The sequence below is a fragment of the Acanthaster planci genome, linkage group LG16 (genome assembly GCF_054643075.1).
Source record: "Acanthaster planci isolate LZ-2023a linkage group LG16, COTS_SCS, whole genome shotgun sequence".
In the NCBI taxonomy this organism is placed as follows: domain Eukaryota; kingdom Metazoa; phylum Echinodermata; class Asteroidea; order Valvatida; family Acanthasteridae; genus Acanthaster; species Acanthaster planci.
Genome location: NC_141792.1, coordinates 8,376,453 through 8,398,966, shown reverse-complemented (window position 1 = coordinate 8,398,966; position 22,514 = coordinate 8,376,453). Strand labels below are relative to the sequence as shown.

The 22,514-nt window shown below is 42.4% G+C and overlaps 2 protein-coding genes across 6 annotated transcripts in view; both read left to right on the top strand.

The window, feature by feature from the left end:
• LOC110986585 (alkaline phosphatase-like) overlaps positions 1-3,313 on the top strand; it is a 68,097-nt gene extending 64,784 nt beyond the window's left edge. For all 4 annotated transcript variants that reach the window (XM_087147288.1, XM_022248560.2, XM_022248561.2 and 1 more), the window contains exons 7-10: positions 160-288; positions 573-764; positions 1,698-1,835; positions 2,473-3,313. In XM_087147288.1, the coding sequence (XP_087003414.1) occupies positions 160-288; positions 573-764; positions 1,698-1,835; positions 2,473-2,762 (749 nt within the window). In that variant the 3' untranslated portion in view covers positions 2,763-3,313. The remainder of the gene's footprint in view (positions 1-159; positions 289-572; positions 765-1,697; positions 1,836-2,472) is intronic.
• A 1,387-nt stretch (positions 3,314-4,700) lies between these two features.
• Positions 4,701-21,752, top strand: LOC110986545 (alkaline phosphatase-like). 2 transcript variants are annotated; one of them, XM_087147360.1, is made up of 10 exons: positions 4,701-4,979; positions 6,060-6,286; positions 11,765-11,939; positions 12,197-12,372; positions 13,265-13,337; positions 13,660-13,758; positions 16,610-16,738; positions 17,050-17,241; positions 17,902-18,039; positions 18,514-21,752. In XM_087147360.1, the coding sequence occupies exons 1-10, from the start codon at positions 4,907-4,909 to the stop codon at positions 18,795-18,797; spliced, it is 1,566 nt and encodes a 521-aa protein (XP_087003486.1). In that variant the 5' UTR covers positions 4,701-4,906; the 3' UTR covers positions 18,798-21,752. The 2 variants fall into 2 exon arrangements, with proteins under 2 accessions (XP_087003486.1, XP_087003485.1); XM_087147359.1 differs by having other exon boundaries at positions 4,703-4,979; positions 13,265-13,367.
• Positions 21,753-22,514: the final 762 nt, after the last annotated feature.

Here is a 22,514-nt window from a genome sequence, read left to right as displayed (position 1 = left end):
TGTAGTTTCTGTCTTTGATCTCGACGGATGAGTTTTACCAATAAATCGGATGAGTGTGGAGCGTATAGGCTTGATCAAAAGAGTGTGTGGCTCATCGACGCACAAGGATGTCCTGTCTAAACCCCGTGTATTATCAGGATTACTGATTTGCTGCTGCAGGTCTGTTTGAGACCAGTCACATGCAGTACGAAGCCGAAAGGACCGACGAACCATCCATTGCCGAGATGACAGAGAAGGCCATCCGGATCCTACAGAAAGACAAAGACGGTTTCTTTTTAATGGTGGAGGGTAAGTCACGATGGATGTGATCCAGATGCCAGAACGAGAGGCAGAGTACCACGCATCAGCACATGGTCTTCCAGAATTCTGTGAAAAAAACTTTTTGCCAGGGTTGCTTAAAAAAAATACACAAACCGTTATTTCCATTAATACGCTACTACTACTAATGTCTTGTCGGGAGTGCTGTCAACCACGTGGGAAAATAGACATGTTTTATTAATGTGTTAACATATGCAGGGAAGGACCGTAACTCTGTTGCTGTATTATGTTTCGTTGTATGTTTTCGTCTTAAGCCGGTCGTATAGACCACGCCCACCACGGTGGCTTCGCAGGCAATGCCTTCAATGACACAGTAGCCTTTGAGGCCGCAGTTGCTAAGGCCATGGAAATGACCAATGAGGAAGACACACTGGTTATTGTCACAGCTGATCATAGTCACGTGATGACGATAAGCGGCTACCCCAACCGGGGCAACCCTATTTTAGGTAACGTGTACTATGGCAGTGATTTAGCACTTTACGAGGAATGCAGGTGGGTAATTCCAGAAATTAGGGATCCATTTTTTTTTCGTGTCCCTGTCACATTTAACATATGATTTTGGAAGTTCAATACACATTTTCTACCTTCCAAGAGTGATTAATTAATGCAAGTTACCTGCCAAACAAATAGTAATAGTTTGAAATCAGTTCCGTGATATGCCCATGTCAAATAGCAAAGGTCAGATGTAACAGGAACACAAAAATGTCACACTTTTGGACCCCTAATTTCTGGAATTACCCACGTATAAAGAGCTCGAACTGTACACTCTCGATAAAATTAAATCCTTTTACCCCTAAACGTTCTTTACCTTCTCTATAACTGGGTTTAAAACAAAAAAAACTATCTAGATATGGGCAAGCTCTATATAGGCAGGAACAAACCATGAAATAGTCTGTCAAACTGTATATTGAGTCGGTTCCTTGCCCAGGGAAGCCCGAGGATTCTCAACAGTCATGGTAAAGATCACGTACCCGCCAAGGTCAAATACGAAGAGACCTTGGTGCAAACCCTGTATGGAAAGCTATAAATACAATATATATATATATTAGTGCGAGAAAGTCAGTAATGGTGGTCATTGTCTTTGTGGAAGAAACGTTATCGACTGGCGAAGATTGAACATACAGTGAGATTTAAGCTGCATCCTCCGTCACGAAGTTTAAAACGGCCTTATCAACGCTGTGCCCTTGCATTGCGTAGATCTTTGCTTACCAAAGTTTGCGTGTTCAGTGAATAAATACCGCTGAAAACGTGTCATAGCATCACGTGTATTTAACCGTAACCTTCCTTTACCAAGGAAAGCTCTGCAGTGGACAAAAACTGACAAGTAATGTATTTTGTTTGCAGACAAACGAAAATAAAGTTGGTTTTCACGGTTTCAGGTTTGTACGACTTGGGAGTCGGTGATGACGATCTCCCATTCACCACGATCGGTTACAGTAATGGACCAGGGGGCATTGCCGAGCAAAACAGCTACAACCTTTCGGGTGCAAGACGAAATCTCACCGGTGTGGACACGGGTAAGAGACATAAGTTTAAACCACATGCAACGTATTCATATGTTATTCTCGAAACCTTGGCTGCTGCTACATTCCACGGTATTTAATATATCATTCCTTTCATCTCAGGGCCCTCCCATCCCTTTCAAATTAATAGAAAAAAATATTGAAAATTATCGATGGATCATTTTGTTTTCTCACCGGGTGCTTATTCACCAGATGTGACTACCAACCGAGTTTAACGAGACTTTTGATAAAAAAAAGTTATGGTTTGACGGATTTGGCTTCCACACAAATAAGTGAAGCTGAAGTCATAACAGGTTGAAGTGTCTTTGTTCTTGGAAAAACTTTAACGCTGCAAATATGGACAGTAATTTAAGTAACTCTTTAAGACGGATTATTCCAAGAAAATACTTCAATGGGATTCGAACCACGCCAACCTCTTTGCTTATTAAGCGCCTATTAATATGTGATACTGGCAGGCCTGGAACTGTGAATTTGTTGAAAATAACCCGTTTTTTTAATAGCGGTGAAAAGTCAGATCGACTGGCTTCTTCCCAGGATGAATACATTACTTTGGAAAAAGTTATTTTGTTAACAGCATTCCCCGAGCAGAAACTGTTCTGAAATCTTAAACCAGGAAACTTCTTATCTGCAGAAACTCCGCGGTTCAATCAACCGGCCATTGTCCCCCTGGGTTCCGAGACTCACGGCGGGGAGGACGTGGCAATCTACGCCAACGGGCCCATGTCGCACCTCTTCCACGGTGTCCACGAGCAGAACTACATGGCGCACGTGGTGCGCTACGCCGCCTGTCTTGGGGACAAGAAACACTGCGAGGACTACGTGAATCCCTGTAATGGTGTGAAGGGTGGAGCCACGTCAATATTTATTACAGTGGCCACTATATTTTTGAACATATGGACTACCCATATTTTATGTGAATAGCCAGTGTGGGAATATCGACTAAAATTATGACAAGTCTTGTAGTCGTTGCGGTGATGAACTTAAAAAGGCAACGTTGGTTCCATTAATATTATTAACGTGGTCATCATAGAAAAGTTAGGAAAGTGGTGATTTACGTGATTTTTTAAGGGTTAATCAAGAACTTGATGAACCAAATACATGTTCATGAAATGAATGAAATCCTCGATAACTTTATAAACCAACATAAGTAATGATGAAGTCACTCATGTCTAAATGTGGGACAGACTAGCATTATTCATATCTTTAAGGTTTATGTGACTTACAATGCCTGCAGCAGCGGTTAAATCATCATCAGGCAGTACGACGTGTTTCCTGACCTTGCTACAGTGCTAAAAGAAGCTAACATCCTGCGAAAATTGTTCGTGTTATTGACTTGAATTGGTAGGATTAACCCCATTGAAATAATTAGCAATATTTGTTATCTGCTTAGTCAATCATTAAATTCATGATATATCACTATTAAATCTGTTTATTGACCGTCACTATAGTACTATAAAACGCCAACATTCAAAGTTTTGTGTCATTGTGTGTCAAATTCATTTCATCTACTTAGTTTTGATTAATTGGTATTTTGTTTACCGATTAGTCAATCGGCAAAGTACATTTTTACAGAATTACTGTAGGTAATCCCTGCCTACAATCCCTGCTGTAAAGCATTTCGACTCCATGGGCTGTGGCACACTAGCCCCTGGTCTAGTTAAATATGAAAATGACGCTGACTGGCTTTTCAGGATGAAAATACATAAACGTAAAGTGAATCACACACGTATTGCAAAAGCTACACGCTCGCGCCCAGTATTCTCCTGCACGGTACGCACTCGTTTATCTGCTTTGTGCGTAAACACTTCCACTACAGTTGAAATTAAATTACCCAAATAGCAGGATTTTTAAATTATACAATTTACATGGGTTAAAATCGCGCATGGCATGTTGGGAACCAACATGACTCAGCAAGATCGTACCCGTGGGAATGAGGCTGCTACAATCCAACTTAAATACCGACAAAAAACGACCTGGGTGTTGGACATCGGTGGCGCGCTAGCAAGGGTTGGCATTGGGCGGACACTAATCCTTTCAATAAAACTGTGACTGAGGGGAAGACTGCGGTACACTGCGTTGCAGCTATTAATTGGTAAAAGAACAAAATGAAGCCATCAACCGTCTTTGCCAGACATCAAGATGTTTATACCAGCTATAACAATCACGGATTCATGAACATAAATTTCTAAAACATGTAGAACAAAACAGTTTCCTTGGGAGAAATATAAAGCCCTGTTTTCTACCAAGGGAAAACTTCTGTGCTCATTGAGCTTTTTTTGCGATGGACTGCAATCGTGGGAGTCGAAGCTCCCGTTGCAGTCACTTGCCCATAATTTTTTTTTATGGAGGTAGATTTTTTTTCTCCGTTGCAAGAGCAGGCGCAGATATACTGGACCGGGGGTCAACCCTCTCCCCCCTTCCGCTCTGAGACCAAAAAGGTAAAAAAAAAAATAGGGAGAGTCATTTTACAAAAAGTTAAAAGCAAGGTAGAAAAATGGGGGGAAAGCAATAACAATTAACTAAAGCGCACAAGTAAACATCAATACCATTGCAAACAGATTATGTCATGTAATGTTTCACTACCGTTTCCGCTTGTCCGCAAAAATGAGGCATTAAAAAAGCTCAGGCCTGCCCCCTCCCCGAAAAAAATTCCTGGGTCCACCCTTAAAGAGTTAATTTTAGTCATGTGTCTGGTGAAGAGCCTAGTCCCCAATGGAATAATTAACTACTTAAGCCTCAATTACCCTTTGAGCTCGCAGATTGATTGATGCCATGCCACACTGATATCATTCGCGTTTTTCTCCAGCGGGCATAGTCGAGTTTTTGGCTTAAGGCTTAGGGTAAATAACAGTTTGCCTATGCAAAACGAGATAAGAGACTCTTCGATAAAAGGAGACTACAATATCATCATAATGGGGAGGCGTTTGCTCGTATGATTAAATATTGACAAGCACCGTTGCCAAACGTATCAATTTAGGTGACTCGTCCTCCTGTTGACTTGCCAAAACTATTGGACGACTTTTTTTGGCAAGTAGCTCGACTGCCTGACCGAAATCGATTTCAAGATGCACTCCTCCAAACTAACGTGGATAGCGGTACTTTTCTGTCTTACTTTTGTCGGTCGGACGCGGACGCAGAGTAAGTAGATATTTTTCCCAAAGTATTGTGTGCACCCATACTAGTCCATTATTTACCTAAATAGTTCTCCCGGTTAGTCTTCATAGCTTGAAAGGGAGAGATTTCCTCTTACTGGAATTCTAGATCAAATACATTCCAAAACAAATACAGAGAAGGAGTAAATAGATGAGTCGATGTTGATATTCCAAACATCCATTGCTTGTGTTCAAACGAGCCTCGCTGAAGATTACCGCCCCAACGCTTTTTGTGGTAGCACTGGAGGTGCGTATAGAGTACCGAAGCGTGACGTCAAGGAAGCGTAGTGCAAACGACTGGTGGTGGTGCGCGTGTCGGTTCACGAGATGGTTCTCGCGCTAACGCCTTTTACACACATAGTTGTGCGCTTGATAGTCACATGGGTTCATCAACAGACTGGCACAAATCACAAACCATCTAACCCCTAGGCGTGTTTGCATTTGACTTGAGACTGGGTGGATGAGGGATGGGGGTTGTTGGGGGTGACTTGGCCGGTCGAGGAAGTTTGAAAAGTGGAAATGGGGTTGGTTGATGAACCATATAACACCTGAAGCCGATGTTTGTGATACAGATGTACATCTGTACTGTCCACTACACTCCTGCAGATTCATACATCAAAAAATTCAAAATGGTGTCTTTATGGACTTCCAAAATTGTTCTCACTTTTTGAGAGCAATTGAACCCGGTTTAGTCCTTGGGGAGTAAGACGGATTCTTTGCCTTATTTTTTTTACCACGAACAAATTGGGGGATGATGCAATATTCCCATCCCACTGGCGTTTATGCCCATGGAGGGAAGACATAAATGCCTTCCTTCCATGTAAATTTACATGTTGTGAACTTGAGTTTTAGGAACAGTTATTTTTAAAGTGGTATGGGGCTCATCGGTTTCTTAAAATGTGAATAGTATCTTTTTTTCATAATAAGTAGTATAATGATGAATGGCCTTGTCTTTTCCAGTCTTAGTGGGGATCATGGGTCACAAACCTCCGTTGGTTGGGATGCGTGTTTCCCTCACCCCTTAGACTCAGTCGGAAACTTTAACCTTTGCTATTCTGGCATCCAGGTGCAGAATTCTGGAACAACCAGGCTCAGGACACACTGCAGAAAGCTCTGAGCAGGGAGGCCACCCTGAACCGCAACGTGGCCAAGAACATCGTGTTCTTCGTGGGAGACGGCATGGGTGTCTCAACTGTGACAGGGGCCCGTATCTTCAAGGGGCAGCAGGCGGGCATGACCGGGGAGGAGACGGTCCTGGCGTGGGAGAAATTCTCCAGTGTTGCCCTCTCGAAGGTCTGGAAGTCACAGATTTGTTGTAAAATTAAATATTTGGTACAGAGTAGCCAACTGGTACAAAAAAGCCACTAACGTCTCACCTATAACCTTAAAAGTATACCCGATTTAGATAAGCGTTCATACATTCTGGTTTAAAAATGTAACACGTAGTACTCTCTATAACTCATAATGTTTGATTGTCAAAATAAATATGTTCCAAATTGCAGAGATGGAATGATTGCTCTTGTGAATTTCCCCTCTTTCAGCTGAATTTAAAGATTCAACAATTTTACCTAGCTCGTATTTTCTGTGCAGAAGGTCAACATTTCGAGAACATCATGCAAAGTTTATTTTTTGATAAAGCCGGCTACATCTTTGAAAAGGAAGTCATCACCTGAGTATTTACTTTGTGCTGTTGCACCTTAACCTCAAATAGTTCTCTCATGGGTAAATCAGACAATTATAGGGGTGTAAACGGTTGCGTTGAGGTTGTGTACACACTGGCAATTTGTTAGTACAGTGTTCATGTGTATGAATAGTAGCCTTATTATCACTGTAATTTGTGGTTGCCACATTTCTACAAACACCGCACTTTACAATACAAGGCGTTTGTGCCGGACGATATTTGCCGCTGCAGACATATCATAGTAAATAACATAAAAGCTCATTCCGTGTGAGTGAACATTCGCTCCCTTTTGTTAGAATGTTGACTCCCAACGAAGCTCACTGAACAGAAGACGTGAAATGAAGGGCGGCAGAATGGATACCATTTTACATCAGGCGGCAACTCTCCATGGATGGCACGGGAGGCACTGCAACAAATTCAGGGCCTACAAAACTGGAGGGCTGATACGAAAATACATGATCCCTCACTCAATCGCATAGACATGTCCATCGAGCTGATCTATGTTTTTGTTAATTTAGCAGAGTGTTTCCAGAGCCTAGCGACTCTGCTGGGTGGTCCCAGTAACTCAAACCATTATGTCCTGGTGTTGTTGTTTTGTTTTGTTTTGTTTTGTTTTAAAGCACTTTCAGCCACTCAGGCTATTTTCGCCAAAAAATAGGGTTACGTTTTTACAACCTTTATTAATCAGCATCATATAACGGAGTTAGGAAGGTCCACGTTTTAGAGGCAGGAGACTGGGAGTACCCAGAGAAATCTATGAGAGCGAGACTGAAGTGGAAACCAAATGCACTTAAAGCCTGGGCCAATTAAGCCAGGACTCGAACCACTACGCTAACTCGCTCCCCCTCCTGGGGTTGTCTCATGGTCTCAACCAGATGTAGGTGCCAAGAGATTCTACCTGTACAGTTAATATAATGGCGATGTTGTGTGCCTTCTTTGTAGGGGTGTTGTCAGTTGGGGGGGGGCAGTGTGACAGAAGAAAACACCCCTGCGGTGACGCGCTGGGTGACTAATGGTTGGAATTTTGGTTCTTTGTGTGACCTCTGCGTTGGATATGCGATCGCACCGACGAATGCCAAGGGTAGTCCTTTTGCAACCATAGTGGAATGTCTCGAGTCCTCTCGGGTAGGTGTCTAGGGGATTCTATGTGTCAGACGGATAGAAAAGAATCGGAAACCCAATACGTCTATGTACTGTGTGTTGAGTATAAACCTTCACACTCTGTGTAAACTGTTCATGGCTGAGGAGGCTACACCTAGTCTCCTTGGAGTATCATGCTCACCTCGGCTCACCTCAAGTCATATTAAGGCGTTGACAGCCTCAATGGATTGTCTGTGCCGGAAGAACTACGTCTCCAGGTATATTTTTCTTTTGGTCTTCTGCCAGGAGATCTCGAGGAATAAATAGGATGCTTTTGTTGGAATGAAGTTATTGCAAGGTTAATTAGAACAAAATCTGTCTGAGAATTGAACTGACCTAGGCCCTCCTACATTTGCTGTTCTAAGGTGCAGGATCCATAGCACAGCAGAAGAGGGGTAGGGCTAAAATAAATCCCTGTCTTACCCTTGATCTTAATGTGAAACTGGGTGTGGTGGTGCTTCAGATCTTTACAGTGTTATTGTATGGACGCCTTCAGTGACGTTTAGAAAGTGTTCAGGCAGCCATCTCCCAGGAATCGAAAGGTTGCTCGAGTGTATCCCCATCGACCAAGTCGAAAGCCGCCTTCGGGTTAACATAAACAAAGGAGAGGGGCTGCAGCTCACGTTATATGTGAACTTCATTCTTGCCCTCAGGTGAAGGGCAAGAATACTGTCAACTATATGGGGCGCACAGCAGTACAACCGGACTGCACAGGTTGCCTTTGATATTCATGTGTGGAGAATCCAAACATGGCAGTAATACATGGACAAACGTTTTCCAGGAACAGGCGGAAGTTTAACTGTTACAATCGATACGTGCGCCTTTTGGTTTTACAGGACGATGAGGATGCCATCTGTCGATTCTGCCGGTGCTTTGCTGGACTACTGCACCATGGTAAAGAGCTTGTGGAAGGCTGAATTGGTAGGGTTGAAAGCGTACATCATGAATCGTGGGGGAATGTGGTCGGGCCCAGCTGCGTTTCTGTTTCTCAGCTTGCTTATGACTGCCTTGAACGTTTCCAAAGTTGATGTATATTATGAACATTAGGGTGGAAGAAGTATTGACATGTTGATGTATAGGGGGATTGCACTTTGCGTGTTTCAGTGGTTGCCTGCCATACCAGAGGAACCATTATATCGAGTACCACCAGCTGCGAGGGGTTTGAGGTGGTTGAAGGCGGCCTTGGTAGTTTAACTATCATTTAAACAGGGCAAACCGTCGGTTTTGTTGAAACTTCTACCCATGATTGTATTTAAGTCGAACTTCTTGATTAAGTTTGTAGATTAAATGGAGACGGTAGTGGGCAAGGATTTCTTTAATCCTGTTAGCAGAAGGCTCAGGATGCTCATACCTACACTAGCATGCAAAGAGTGTCATAAACTTCACCCCCACACCAGTGACCATGCGCACAGATTAAGGTACGTTTCGAGACGTTTTAAGATATCTTTGAATTTGTGATGTTGTAAAAACCACCGTGTTCGTAGTTGATTTTGTAAAAACGGTAACGCTCATTGTCAGGATATTTTGAATAAATTCAACTGAGTATCCTGAACGGTTCTCTCACTTTAAAAAAACCTACACTGTCTCATAACACAATGAAAGAAGACAAATTAACTTCTTCAACTAAATTTCAAGTATTCTTGGTGAACCCGATCCGACTACGCACTGCTACTTATAAGTGAGGCCTGTGCAGCAAAATAGCCATGCTCTAACTGTGATGCTAATACATTATCATATGATGCAATACAGTAGCAAACGTATAAGTGACACTTGTTCGAGCCTTCTGCTTGCAATGCTAACTAGACTCACTTAAGTTAAAAGTTTGCCTCCTGTATTGCATCATACGAAAGTATATTAGCATCACAGTTTTTGCATGCTATTTTGCTGCACAGGCCTCACAAGTAGCGGTGGGTAGTCGGATCGGGTGCTTATTTACACATTTCTCTTACTTCCTATAGTGTCATAAAAGTAACTGTGGCCACACATTGACAGACGATATAAGAACTTCAAGACTTACTTCAAATGATTTAAAGACTTATTTAAAAATTATACAATCAGATAATCAATTATTTTAATGTTGTTAAATAGATACATGTACCGACTTCTCGATATGGCTAAGCAGAGAGATCTGTTGGGTAACTGCAGTCTCAGTCTTCCTGCTTGGTTTGTGCACCTTAGCTCGGTCTCTGTGCTCATCAGACTAGGACAGTGGTACAGCGGGGTGTTTTGTAACCTATCAGAAAACCATCTATAAATTGTTGAATAATAAAATGGACTTCCAAAGACATTGCATATCTATAATAAACCTTGATCATTACATTCCTTTCTATTTTAATTGCACAGTCAAAGTTTCTGTTACATGTACGTCTTAACCAGAACCGCTTTTCTGCTTTCCTGATCAGGGCCATAAATCTTCTTTATTTTAAGGCACTTCAATGCTTCTAAATACATGTATATGCTTTCAAGAGTTTTACCAGGTTATTCCATTAAATCCAAAAACTCATCACAACACTTAAACATACAAAATCCACTTGTCATCTTCTGGTACTGCAAAATCATACAATTTTAAATTCAACAAGTTCTCTTAAACATTTTCAAACTACTTAGCAATACTCTATTAATTACAGGCATCCAAATAGGAACTTACGGCTGTGATGGATGGCTGAATAAATATTTAATATGTGGTGTGTGCTGGTGAAGCCGTCAAAACTTACTTAAAACAGCAGCTACATGTTTGCAGAAATTTTAGCTTGACGAACTTATCGCTGCCTAAAAGCCGCTCTTGGCCTGGTACAGCTTTGGCACTACGCCTTGTGGCTCTTGGGTGGGAGGTACAATCATCGAAAGCAGCACACCGACTTCACGTCTCAAGATTCAAATCTGAACTGACCAAATTCACTCTTTGACTGTCCACCCACACCTCACCCAATCTATCATCCATCTAGCAATCATTTGGACTTGGCCTAGACTCTATTTTTGTACTCGAATCTTGGATGTACTCGAACGTCAAGTACTCAGTACTCGGTTCCAGTACCCGAAGGTAGAATTCGAGTACAGCGCTTAATCGATTCCTCTCGAATGCATCGACCGCGCTGGGCGCGGCGGCTTAACGCTCTCTGGGTAAGAGGGTTGATCTTTAATTAAAGGTTTTTGTCTAGTTCCCGTCTCCACACCGCGGATATAGTACTGATTTGTGAATCCCGAGACAGGCTAGAGTTATGCCACATTTTAGCGGTACGTTGTGCGTGCACTTGAGGACGACGCATTTGTACATGTTTCCGTGCAGAGACCATTGCCGAAGTTCGGATTCGGAAGTTCAGATATTTCACTTTTCTTGGCCTTTTCATTCGTTGAATATATCGTCGATTTCAAATATAATTAAATGTGGCTATGAGGATCATCGGGAGTTCGTTAGGTGTTCATAAGCCTCATTGTTTAGAAATGGTAATTTATGCATCGACATTTTCACACGAATAAAAGGTGTGAATATCCACATGGTAATGCAGATTTGTATTGCATGAAGATGCCTGTGTAATCCAGTTTTAATTATTTACTTATTTGTTTATTGTACTGCTTTGCAAATCTCCTCGGACTAAGGTACTTGGACTCGGCCCAGTACTCGGCCTTTGATGTACTTGGACTCGTTACCAGTGTACTTGGACTCGGCCCAGCACTCGGCCCCTAAAGTAGTCGGAGTACTCTGTACTTGGATTTGAGGACTCGACTCCAACACTGCCTAGAGTACTTCCGGCACTGGTACTATTGGTCCATGGCTGACAATGAAGAGGGGCTTATACCCCTCATACCCACCCTCAAATGCTTCTGAATTGACAGTTGGACTAATATGAGGCACCGACAATGACGAGCGCGCAGTGTCTTCACTTGTCCTGTTCCTTCCTCATGCTTCTTATAGTTGAACATTAATATTTGTCCCCCTCCTTAACCGGCAGACCTACAATACTAACCGGCAAGTACCGGACTCGGCTGGCACGGCCACAGCGTACTTTTGCGGCGTCAAAACCAAGGAGGAAATAATTGGGCTAGACGATTCGGCAATAGCGGGAAACTGCCAGTCCAGCTTGAACGCTGCAGTAGACTCGGTCATGATTGATGCCGAAAAGGAAGGTAACCAAATCTCATACCCCTTCTGCAGTGTGATGTGTTTTCCTTCGTGCGATAATGCAGTTATTATGCATTTGATCTTTCCTTTGACGGCTCTTTGTTTTTGTTTGTTTTTCGTTTGGACTGATTAGATTTATTCGCTCATTGTGGTTGCCTTTGATGTTTTTTTGTGTGTTTTTTTCTTGGTATTATCTCGTCATTTGATCCTGTGAAACACACAAATGATTATGAACGTTCATTAAAATTGCGCTATTTTTCAGGCAAGGCAACAGGGTTTGTGACAACAGCCCGCGTGACTCACGCTACACCGTCTAGTTTGTACGCGCACTCGCCAGACCGTGGCTGGGAGAACAACAGGGACATCCCGGAGAAGGAAGCTGCGTTTGGATGCACCGATATCGCACATCAACTGGTCACGCTGGGGAAGAACACCAAGGTGAAGCAGTCTTGATTCAGGCAAAGAATCAAGGCTTAATGTTGAGATTCGTCCTGACCTGTCCGATGAACCCTTTTAAACTTGCATCCCTACAATCCGAAAGTGTCCTATCTCTATTAATGAGTTTAAATCACTCAAAAAGCCCGAAGTTTCTCAGATGTAACAGAGAAATCAAACAAGATCACACCGATATAAAGAGTGAAGATTAATAACTTCCGTTGGCGACAGGGTTTAACAAAGATTCATAGTTATTAGGTTACGGAGCCCAAAGTAAAAGAAAATGAAAACGAAAAAAAAGAAGAATCTGGGAGAAAATGACCGCGAAGTTCTTGCCCCTGTGCATTTCCAACGAACCGATTTTACACATTTGACCTGTCATGGTCATCTATGCGCATGCGTGAATGAATGTCACTTTGTTGGTGAACTGTTTTCTGCTGAAACTTTCTATTAAGCAGTACATGACACTCGGTTTCGGTATATTATACAACCTTTGAATGCTGGAGTGGTAAACTTCATCAGGCATGCTTTTTGCACACACCACATCTGTAAGTATAATGAACTTTATGTGTTGAGATGGGTGGCTGCCTTTTGGCTTTGTCCGCCGTCTCCTGGTGTTGCATTATCGTGGTATTTTAATTAAATCATTAGATGTGCTTTGCTAATTATGTGTCAGTGAGAAAAGCACACGGTCGTGTTCCACCTGAGATTGGCCACACTCGATTTTTATCCATTTTCTTGCGGTTCTCGTATACTCGAATTCGAAATTGCGCGTTCCAGTTATTGGTATCAATTGCTTGCTTGCATTGGAAAAGGGGGGTTCTCCCATCTGCATCATTCTTGGTATAGCTAAACTACAGACAGAACTGCTATAAATTTTGTCATCTATTCCCAGGTCATCATGGGCGGGGGTAGACGAGAGATGACACCTAACAACTTCAGTGATTACGAATATCCACACTTGAAAGGTCAACGAACAGACGGACGGAATCTTATACGTAATCTTATGTAGACAATAGATTTAAATACTCCTACAAACATAGAGAAAACAAACGTATTTATCTTTTAAATATTAAAACGAATTTAATGCAAACCAGAATTGTATAAGGACCTTTTTTGTCGCTTTTATGCATCTCTGCATTATGACGCATGTTGCCACTTCAGCAACGGTGTAATCAAATGTAGACGACCCACTCATTAAGAAATTTGACAATAAAAGTCCCCGAATTTCAACCTAATTATTAGATTTTATTTTCTTCTGCCCGTCTGACTTTTAGCCTTTCTTCACAGATGAATGGTTGGCCAGTAAAAAAGCCCAAACGAGTCACTTTGTGTGGAACCTGGAGCAGTTTAATAACGTGGATCCCAAAAGCACTGAGTTTCTCCTTGGTATGTATTCCTTTCCTATTTTGCCCCCTGCAACAGAAAAAAAGGGTAAAGGCCTTCTGTTATTGGGCCTTCTTTGGGAAAAACACGATTTATGGTATTACTTAGCAAAGACATCCCTTTAAAAAAAAGGTCTCTGCTGATCTATGGAATTCTAAACTTTTAGACAGCACATAGCTTTTCACCTCTACACAAGGAGGATGTAATTTTGACAAGCGCCGTTTTGTGCGCTCGTTTTCCACTGAGGCGTGCATCGTTGAAAGTGTTAGACCAATATCGGGTTACTAGGTCGACTTCCTCGTCCAGTTCATGCACTTTCTCTCATTTGTTTTGATACCTGTGGATGAGTCTCATCGATCAGTGGCATAAGGCGGAAAAATAGACCTGAGAAAGAAATTTCTGCATCTCGCTTATACGCACGAGGATATTCTGTTTGAAGCTAGTGGAGTGTATCCGTTTTGTAAGTGTGACATCACTTAAGTTCAAACCACGCCTACCTCACATACAGTTACATCTGGGAACCGGAAGTTAACACGGAACCTGTCCGTTCAACCAATGGGAGCAAATAATTCGTTGTGCGTACGCGTGTGATAAAAGTCACTTGCAAACAAAATAGTGCTCATCTTACCCGTTAAGCCACAACAAATACATATTTTCTGAGAGGGTCCGATATCTCTGCTAACAGTTCAAACGAGAGGCTACACACTGTGCCATGCGGCATATCTGCCATCTTATCTTCCCTTCTCCTCTCTTGGCGTGATTGATCATAAAACTTCCTTCGTCAATCTCTCAGATTTGTCTTCACCATCCTCCATCCGCTGAGGGAATGTTTACTTCATCTATTTCGTAAATAGTAGAATCGTTTTGTCTCGTTTGTATTCATTTTTCTGGTTATGGAAATATCCCATTAAAAGAGGAGTTCGGCTAGGACAACAGCGATCTCCCGGACAAGAGACCCCGTGTTTTGGCCGCACAGTCCTCATCAAATGCAACAACACCACAGTGGTAGCGTGCATCATCTGCAAGGCACACAAGCGGCCATACCAGCTTTTCTCTTCGCATGGGACATGCCGCATTGAAACCGCGAATCTGGTATAACTCTGACAGCCACGTACGTCCTAGGCACGAACAACACTGTGGCCGATGCCATGATGCCCTCTCCAGGCTACGTCATCGGCCAGCAAATAGAATTAAAAACCCCGAACAGGGCTTCCTGCCCATCGATCACCCATACATAGGCCTGTCTGCATCACAAGCCCACAACTGACTACAATTTTTTGCTTCAAAAAACAGAACCTCTGGCATGGCATACTGGTGCTCTCTCAATCCCTTGGACCAGAATGTCCTTATATGCATTTCCGTTGATATCACCGATCGCACTGGTACTCCTGAAAATCGGACGGGGAACATTGCAAGCCTTGCAGCTTTAGTTCCCATGATTCATCAGTCTGCCGGTCCACAACCCGTTGGTCCTTCTATATCATCCGGAATTTTTGTTCCAAATGGAGTTCAAACATAAGTCATCCAGCTTCCGAAAGTCTCAACTTGACTTGTTGGGTATTGTCGAACGAAGTGGCCTTTCGGTAGAAGCTGCCTCGTTGGCAGTTACTATAAATGGCATGGGCGGGACGCTATCGGTTCAATCTATTTTACTCTGACCGTTGTTGGCGACTTCTTCATCTACCTGTTCAACGCTGGTCTCTCAGAAGCCGTCATAAAGAAATTAATGGTCGGCCATTGTGGCCATTCATGGAAGGTTCCCCGACAGCTCAAAAGTCTTACATAACCACGACTAGGGTTACATTTTCCGCGAATTGCTCATTGCGAAGTCTCCCACTCGTAATAAAGCTCTCCCCTCATAGGACCCGCCGTCGTCATGCACTGTGGAAGCTTGATCGTGACGGGGAGCGAAGTTCGGGCCTCACCAAATGACCCTGGACATAATTCTCTGGGAACCACATTGAGTAAGATTGGTTCATCAGGGCTCGTTCCTCAATGGACCCAATCAGACTCCTTTTGTTCCTAATGATACGTTCGTTCCGAGCATTCACTTCGGCTAAGCTGTGCTGCAGATAAGAACTGGTGGCTACTTCGAGCCATGAAGTGGTATCTCAACTGGACCACATTCATCCGGGGAGATGTTACGAGTCATTTCATCACATCGGTTCTTCCTCATGTCCAGCATCTCGAGAAACAGTCACGAGCAGGATCGCAACAGCTATCCAGTCCACCAATCAGAACTGGCTGGCTTCATCAGAACAGAACTCCTGATTTTTTATACAGCACAGGATATCAGAGCAGCAGCAACCTCATGGGCTTACTTTAAGGGAGTTCCACTTAGTAAACAGACATTTTACAAACAGCGTGCTGGAAATCCTCCAATACACTTACACTCTGCTTCCTTCGACATTAGGCACAGGGTTATGGTAAGCTTGGCTTTGTCTCTCCTAGCTTACTCGTATTACCATACTTTCAGTCATGGACACGTATCTGTAATTAACCCTTGCTCAATCCTGTCACACAGTACCATCTCCCACCCACCTCCTGAGTTAGGTGCTACTCTGCATTTAAGTGTTTCTACGGGTACGGTAAGCACTGTAGATCCCCCCCCCGGATGGACGTGTGGGAGGGGTCTACCAGCAAAACGTACCGGTTTGCTTGTAGAGCATCGGATAACCTTCTTCCTCCAAGGAAGGGAGGTTCGATGCAGAACCATGCCGCAGCTCTCGAGAAAAAGGTGAAGATAAGATAGCGTACACACTCAAGGGCACGATGGTTTGCCTTGTGTGTGAACTCTTGGCGGCCGTACTGCGCCCTGCACGGATATTCATCAACTACTGATTCTGTGTTACAGGTCTGTTCGAGGCCAGTCACATGCAGTATGAGGCTGAGCGGACCAACGAACCGTCTATCGCCGAAATGACAGAGAAGGCCATTCAGATCCTGCAGAAAGACACAAACGGTTTCTTCTTAATGGTAGAGGGTAAGCATAGCTGAATGCCATTAGTTGGCGTTAATGAGTGGTAGGGTACGTGGGCACGGCAGTGCATATAACCATGTGGCCGTTGGGAATTGTGTGCAAAGAAGAAAAATGTTGCGCATGTTTTGCTCCGGATTAAGTTAGAAACTTAATATGGTTCTCCTCACATTGAACCCTGTAAAGCTAAACATGTCGGCCTTGCCGTTACACGTACCACGTGGGAAAATGCAATTTATTCATAATGTGAAGAAGTTTGTTGGAAACAATTATGACCCTGTTGCTGTATTTTTTTTGTTGTATGCGCTCGTCTGAAGGTGGCCGTATAGACCACGCCCACCATGGCGGCTTCGCAGGCAATGCCCTCAACGATACCGTAGCCTTTGAAGCAGCGGTTACCAAAGCAATGGAAATGACCAATGAGGAAGACACGCTAGTAATTGTCACAGCCGACCATAGCCACGTGATGACCATAGGCGGCTACCCTAGCCGGGGCAATCCTATTTTAGGTAACATGTACAATGACCTTCAGTTAGCACTTTACGAGGAATACTGATAGAGGGCCTGCACAATGTACCCGCGATGAAATGAGATCTTCATATATGTCTTTAAACGATCTATAAATTCTTTTCATTGAATTTAAAACAAAAATATGTCCTAACAGGGTATAAGCTCTGTATTGGCGCGAAAGAAAAACTTTTCAAATTTAAGATTCCACTTACATTTTACATAGTAGTCTAGCTCCCTGACCAAGAAACCCCAACAACTCTTGATAACCTGTAGGTCAGGTGCCCACGGACGTTCTAGTACGAACAGACCTTTATGCAAGTCCCAATTGGAAGCTATAAGCCTACGTGCAAGTGTAAGTTGCAGGTAGTATTGGTTGTTATTGTCTTTGTGGAAGATAATGGGTTAACTAACGAAACTTTAACTTTCGGTTAATTTCCAAGCATGGTGTCAACCTTGTACTGTTTAGGTTACCCTCTTACCATAGATCTTTGCTTTAGAAATTTTGCTAGCTTAGTAAGCAAATACTTCTGACAACGAGTCACTAAAAGACAGTTTTACATGTAATTTTACTATAAGCTGATTAAACGAAGCAAAGCTTACCGATTTTTTTCTGCGAATTGTAGACAAACAAAATGTAACATTGGATTTCGCGGTTTCAGGTTTGTACGACTTGGGAGTCGGTGATGACGATCTCCCATTCACCACGATCGGTTACAGTAATGGACCAGGGGGCATTGCCGAGCAAAGCAGCTACAAACTTTCGGGTTCAAGACGAAACCTCACCGACGTAGACACAGGTAAGAAAGAGAATTAGATGATAGAGCCGTAAAGCTTTGTAAGGTTAACTTTTGTCTTGGAAAAAAAATGAACTTCAAGGCAAGTGGTAAATTATAAAATTTCCTAAACATTGATCATTTTCAATTGAAATGAGAGTGCATAAAAAATAAAAAACAAAAGAAGTACCACGGACATCATCATACGTTTCCTTCCCTTATATATTCACTGTACAACACAAGCCGGATTGAATAATATCCCGTTTTCCTTTTTTGTGCCAACCGCCACACAAAATGACATTGAGAATGTTGTTGTAATTATTGTAGTGTGTTATACTGGAACCTTTGCACGCTCTTTGAAAGCCCCGTCTGTTAATAGCAGTGGTTGATTGGATTGGCGTGCTTTTCGAAATCTTCAGCAACTGCCAGGCACAGTTCGTAAATTGATTTCCCTCAGAGGGAACTTGCTAAAATCTAAAAACGCTGTACTACTTCCAGAAACTCCGCGGTTCATTCAACCAGCCATAGTCCCCAAGGGTTCCGAAACTCACGGTGGGGAGGACGTGGCGATCTACGCCAACGGGCCCATGTCGCACCTCTTTCACGGTGTCCACGAGCAGAACTACATGGCGCACGTGGTGCGCTACGCCGCCTGTCTGGGGGACAAGAAACACTGCGAGGAATACGTGAATCCCTGTGGTGGTGTGAAGGGCGGGGCCACGTCATTATTAACCGGGGGCGTAGCAATGGTCACGATATTTTTAAACATGGGCAACCCTTAATTAATTTGAATAGCCAGTGAGGTAATAGAACCTGAAAGTAAAAGTTCACCCAGAGAGCTTCCGGAACCCTTGCGCCCATGGGGATTTTACATGGGGCCGTCCTATCACATTCCACTATTTTTGGAAGAATGACTCCTTACTGAAACCACCCAAAGAAACATTATATCGAAATTTTCCCTTTCTCCTCGTCAAGTAATATGAAGGGAAGTCAACCGGACATGAATAAAAAACAAATTTCATTAACGACCTTTCACTTCCCAGCAGTATTGTTCCTAGGTCTCATTGTTCATGCACATCGCTTTCATCCCCCTTACTTACGTGGAAACGGGACTGCACACCCATAGAGGAAGGACACAGAAGGAGTTGCAACTCAGGTACTACAAAAGTGTTCAATGATGGTCGCCGCTGCTTCAGATGAAAAATGAAAAACAATGCCCCAAATGCCTGATTACTGCGGGCATCTTAGCTGAACAAGCAGGGCCAGTAATTTTATAGTAATACATATAGTTTTGCTTGCAATTAAAAACAAATTATCGCTGTGACCATGAAATGGAGAAAATCCCTGATATTAGACTCACTTTTGCCATTGTAAATAAACTTGTCCGTGCAAAGTTTGTAGTTTTACTCTCCTCCGTCCAATACATCAGTGTTCAAAGACTTGGTATGAATTTGGCTAATACTGGCCAACAAAATTGTCACTACTACTGGAAAGCTTAGTTAATTAGGAACAGAATCCGCTTTTTCATCACAGGGAGTGATCGTGAAATCTCTTAAAATGTGCTCTTGTACAAATGCCATAATAAATTTGACTCAAACAAACCCACAAAATCTTGTAAACAACCGGGCTATTTATTAAAATAAAATTCCAGAAGAAAGAGCTTATCAAAGGCAATGACTGCACATAAAGATTTAGGGCACACAGCGTAATGCAAGCAACTGCACATACATTAAATTTGTTGTTGTCATGAGATCATACCAAGCACCAACAATGGCATGAACATTCAATATCCTATACCTCAGGACAAGACGTTTTAAGGATGCAGACTACCATTGATAAATTGCGGCGGTGATCATAGGGTACGAAGGGGTATTGTGGTTGTAAAACACATGCTGCGTAGCAAGTGTTCACTGCCCTCTGACTATGGACATACCAGACATGCCAGAAAGCGGTAATTGGCCAGATGTTGTAGCCTGGGCAGTTCAAACTCCTTCTGTATCCTTCCTCTATGGTAAAACGTTGCAAACATTCACCTACCTGTAATCGATGGACTTTAGATTCAGTCGAGTTGATCTGACTTAGTTCTTGTCAGCAGAGGTTAGATTATACTTTAGAATCTTTCGTTAAAGCAGGTTATTGCTTTAAGTTTATTTTATTATAAATTACGAAATTCTTAACATATTTTGGTCTGTTTTTATGTTGGTTTTACAGAAAGACTACCATGAAGTATAATTCCGTTACTGTTTATCTGCGCACGACACTACTGAATTGCACTGTTTTTCATGTATTTCAAATTTTTGGAAGTGATAGGTCAATCTTTGGCATAATATTTCTCTTTTAGGTCAGGTAATTTTTCAGTTTCTATAAATTGATATGCTAGCAAATATTTTACATAAGGCCTTTTCAAGAGTAGAGTTTTAAAAAGTAACTGAACGAAAAAGTTTGCAAGTTATTTTTCCTATCGTAGGTTTCCGGAAGCGCGCCACCACCTTTTTACAAGATAAATAGCGGGCTTTGTCAACCTTTTTGACGTGATCAGCATGGAAACATTTGGAATTTGGATTTAAGTTGATTTGGGGGATTCCAGAATTTTATCAAGCAGACGCATGTATATGAATTAAATGAAGTAATATAGAACTGCTGAAAGCGCGTGATAACTCTGACGTCTTACAGGATTGAGAAATTGGGATTATTGAGTATCTTGAGTATCTTTGACAACAATGCCTCAGAGGCTGAAGTCGTCACCAGACGATAATCTGTTTATTGGCTCTCGCTCTTAAAAAGCCAACACCCAATCGTGTGTCTGATTTACATTGATTTTACCCATGTGTACCAACTTACTTTTAGTTGATGAGCATTTTGTTGACTTTTTAGCCAATCATCAAATTTTCGGTATGGTATTTTACTGTACTTCTGTAGGGTAACCTCTGCCTGTAATGCCTGCTGTAAAGCAACTGCGGTAGTTTTCATTTCGACCATGCGAAATTTCATTGCTCACACGCTGGGAAAGAGGAAATACAGCACCAAACTAAATACTGGAAAAAAATATGACCCGGGCGTTGGCCAATTGTGGCGCACTCGCCGAGGGTTTGGCTTGGCTCCGTTCAGCGTGTTGCTAAAAGAAAAATGGAAGCCATCAACGTGAAAAAGCTTTGTCGGGCATCAAAATGTGTATGCCAGCTACAAGAATCGCGGGTTCATGGAAGTAAGTTTCTGGAGCATGTAGAACAGATATGTGTTTAACAAAATACTTTCCTTTGCAGAAATAGATAAAATCTGTTTTCTACTAAAACAGCATGTTTTCGGGACTCATAGTGTATTATGCAACCATGAAATGAGCTGCAAACATGGGTATATCGCAATGGCATGCTTGGCCATAGTTTTCGATGGAGATAGAGTGTTTTTTCTCCTTTTGAAGATGAACTTTAGCAAAGCCCCAAGGTTTGTTGTGTGTGGTAAAATTCCTTGTCCTAAATGGAATAATTAACAGCCTAAACTTGAATTACCCCTCGAGCTCGAAGATTGATTGATGCCACACTGATATTTTTGGCATCGGGCTAAATGAATCCCTGTAAAGATATGAGGGGCGGAGCCACCCCAATTTTTACCGATGGCGTTGCGGTGGTTACGATATGTAGCTGTATTGGCTCAGCCCTTGTTTCACTTGAATAGGATGTCAGGGGATACGGACTTCAAATTTGACCACACTTTGATTAAAAGTACTGTTTATAAATCAACCCTGTATTTTGGCTGTTTTGTCACGATTTCATTGAATTCTTTTTTCATTGATATAGCATTCATTAATGAACGCATCAACAGCATAAAACATAATGGCCGATGTTGCACTTCACAGAGTTGAAAAACACAGGATACCGGGATTATATTCCTCTGTTAAGGGCTCGTAAACTCCTTTGCCAACTTGCCTTGTTACTGGTTGGAGGTCTTTGGAAGATTATACAAACGAATCACGAACATCAGTAATTAAAATCTCCAAGAGAGTACTGACCATGTGTAGTCCCTAAAGTCAGTACGTACAGGGTTTTGACGATGCCCTGGCCTCGGGCAGAGCTTCATCGAACCCGCGTAACGCTGCTCAGCCTTCCTTGTTTATCATGATCACTGCACCACCATAACCGAGTAGCCAGGAATGCCTGGGAAGCACTCCGGCTGATTGTCATTGCTCAGGTTCCATTTATTCCGATAAAAGTTAGATTTGATTTGTATTACCCTAAAATATTTGTGAAAAATACCTGAGTCCCTGTGATTAAGATGAGGGCGAAGCCACATATATATTAATTTTAATGGGGCGTAACAATGGTCATGATGTTTGTTAACGTGTGGATGGGCCCCGTGTAATGCGATTAGGTTGTCTGGTAATAACTACAATTTTGAATCACGTTAATCATTTACGCAATGATTTACTTCATTAAAAAGCTGCCTTCATTAAGTAAGCCGGACAGCATGGATGCGTATAGTTATTCAGGTTATTTTTCCCCAGA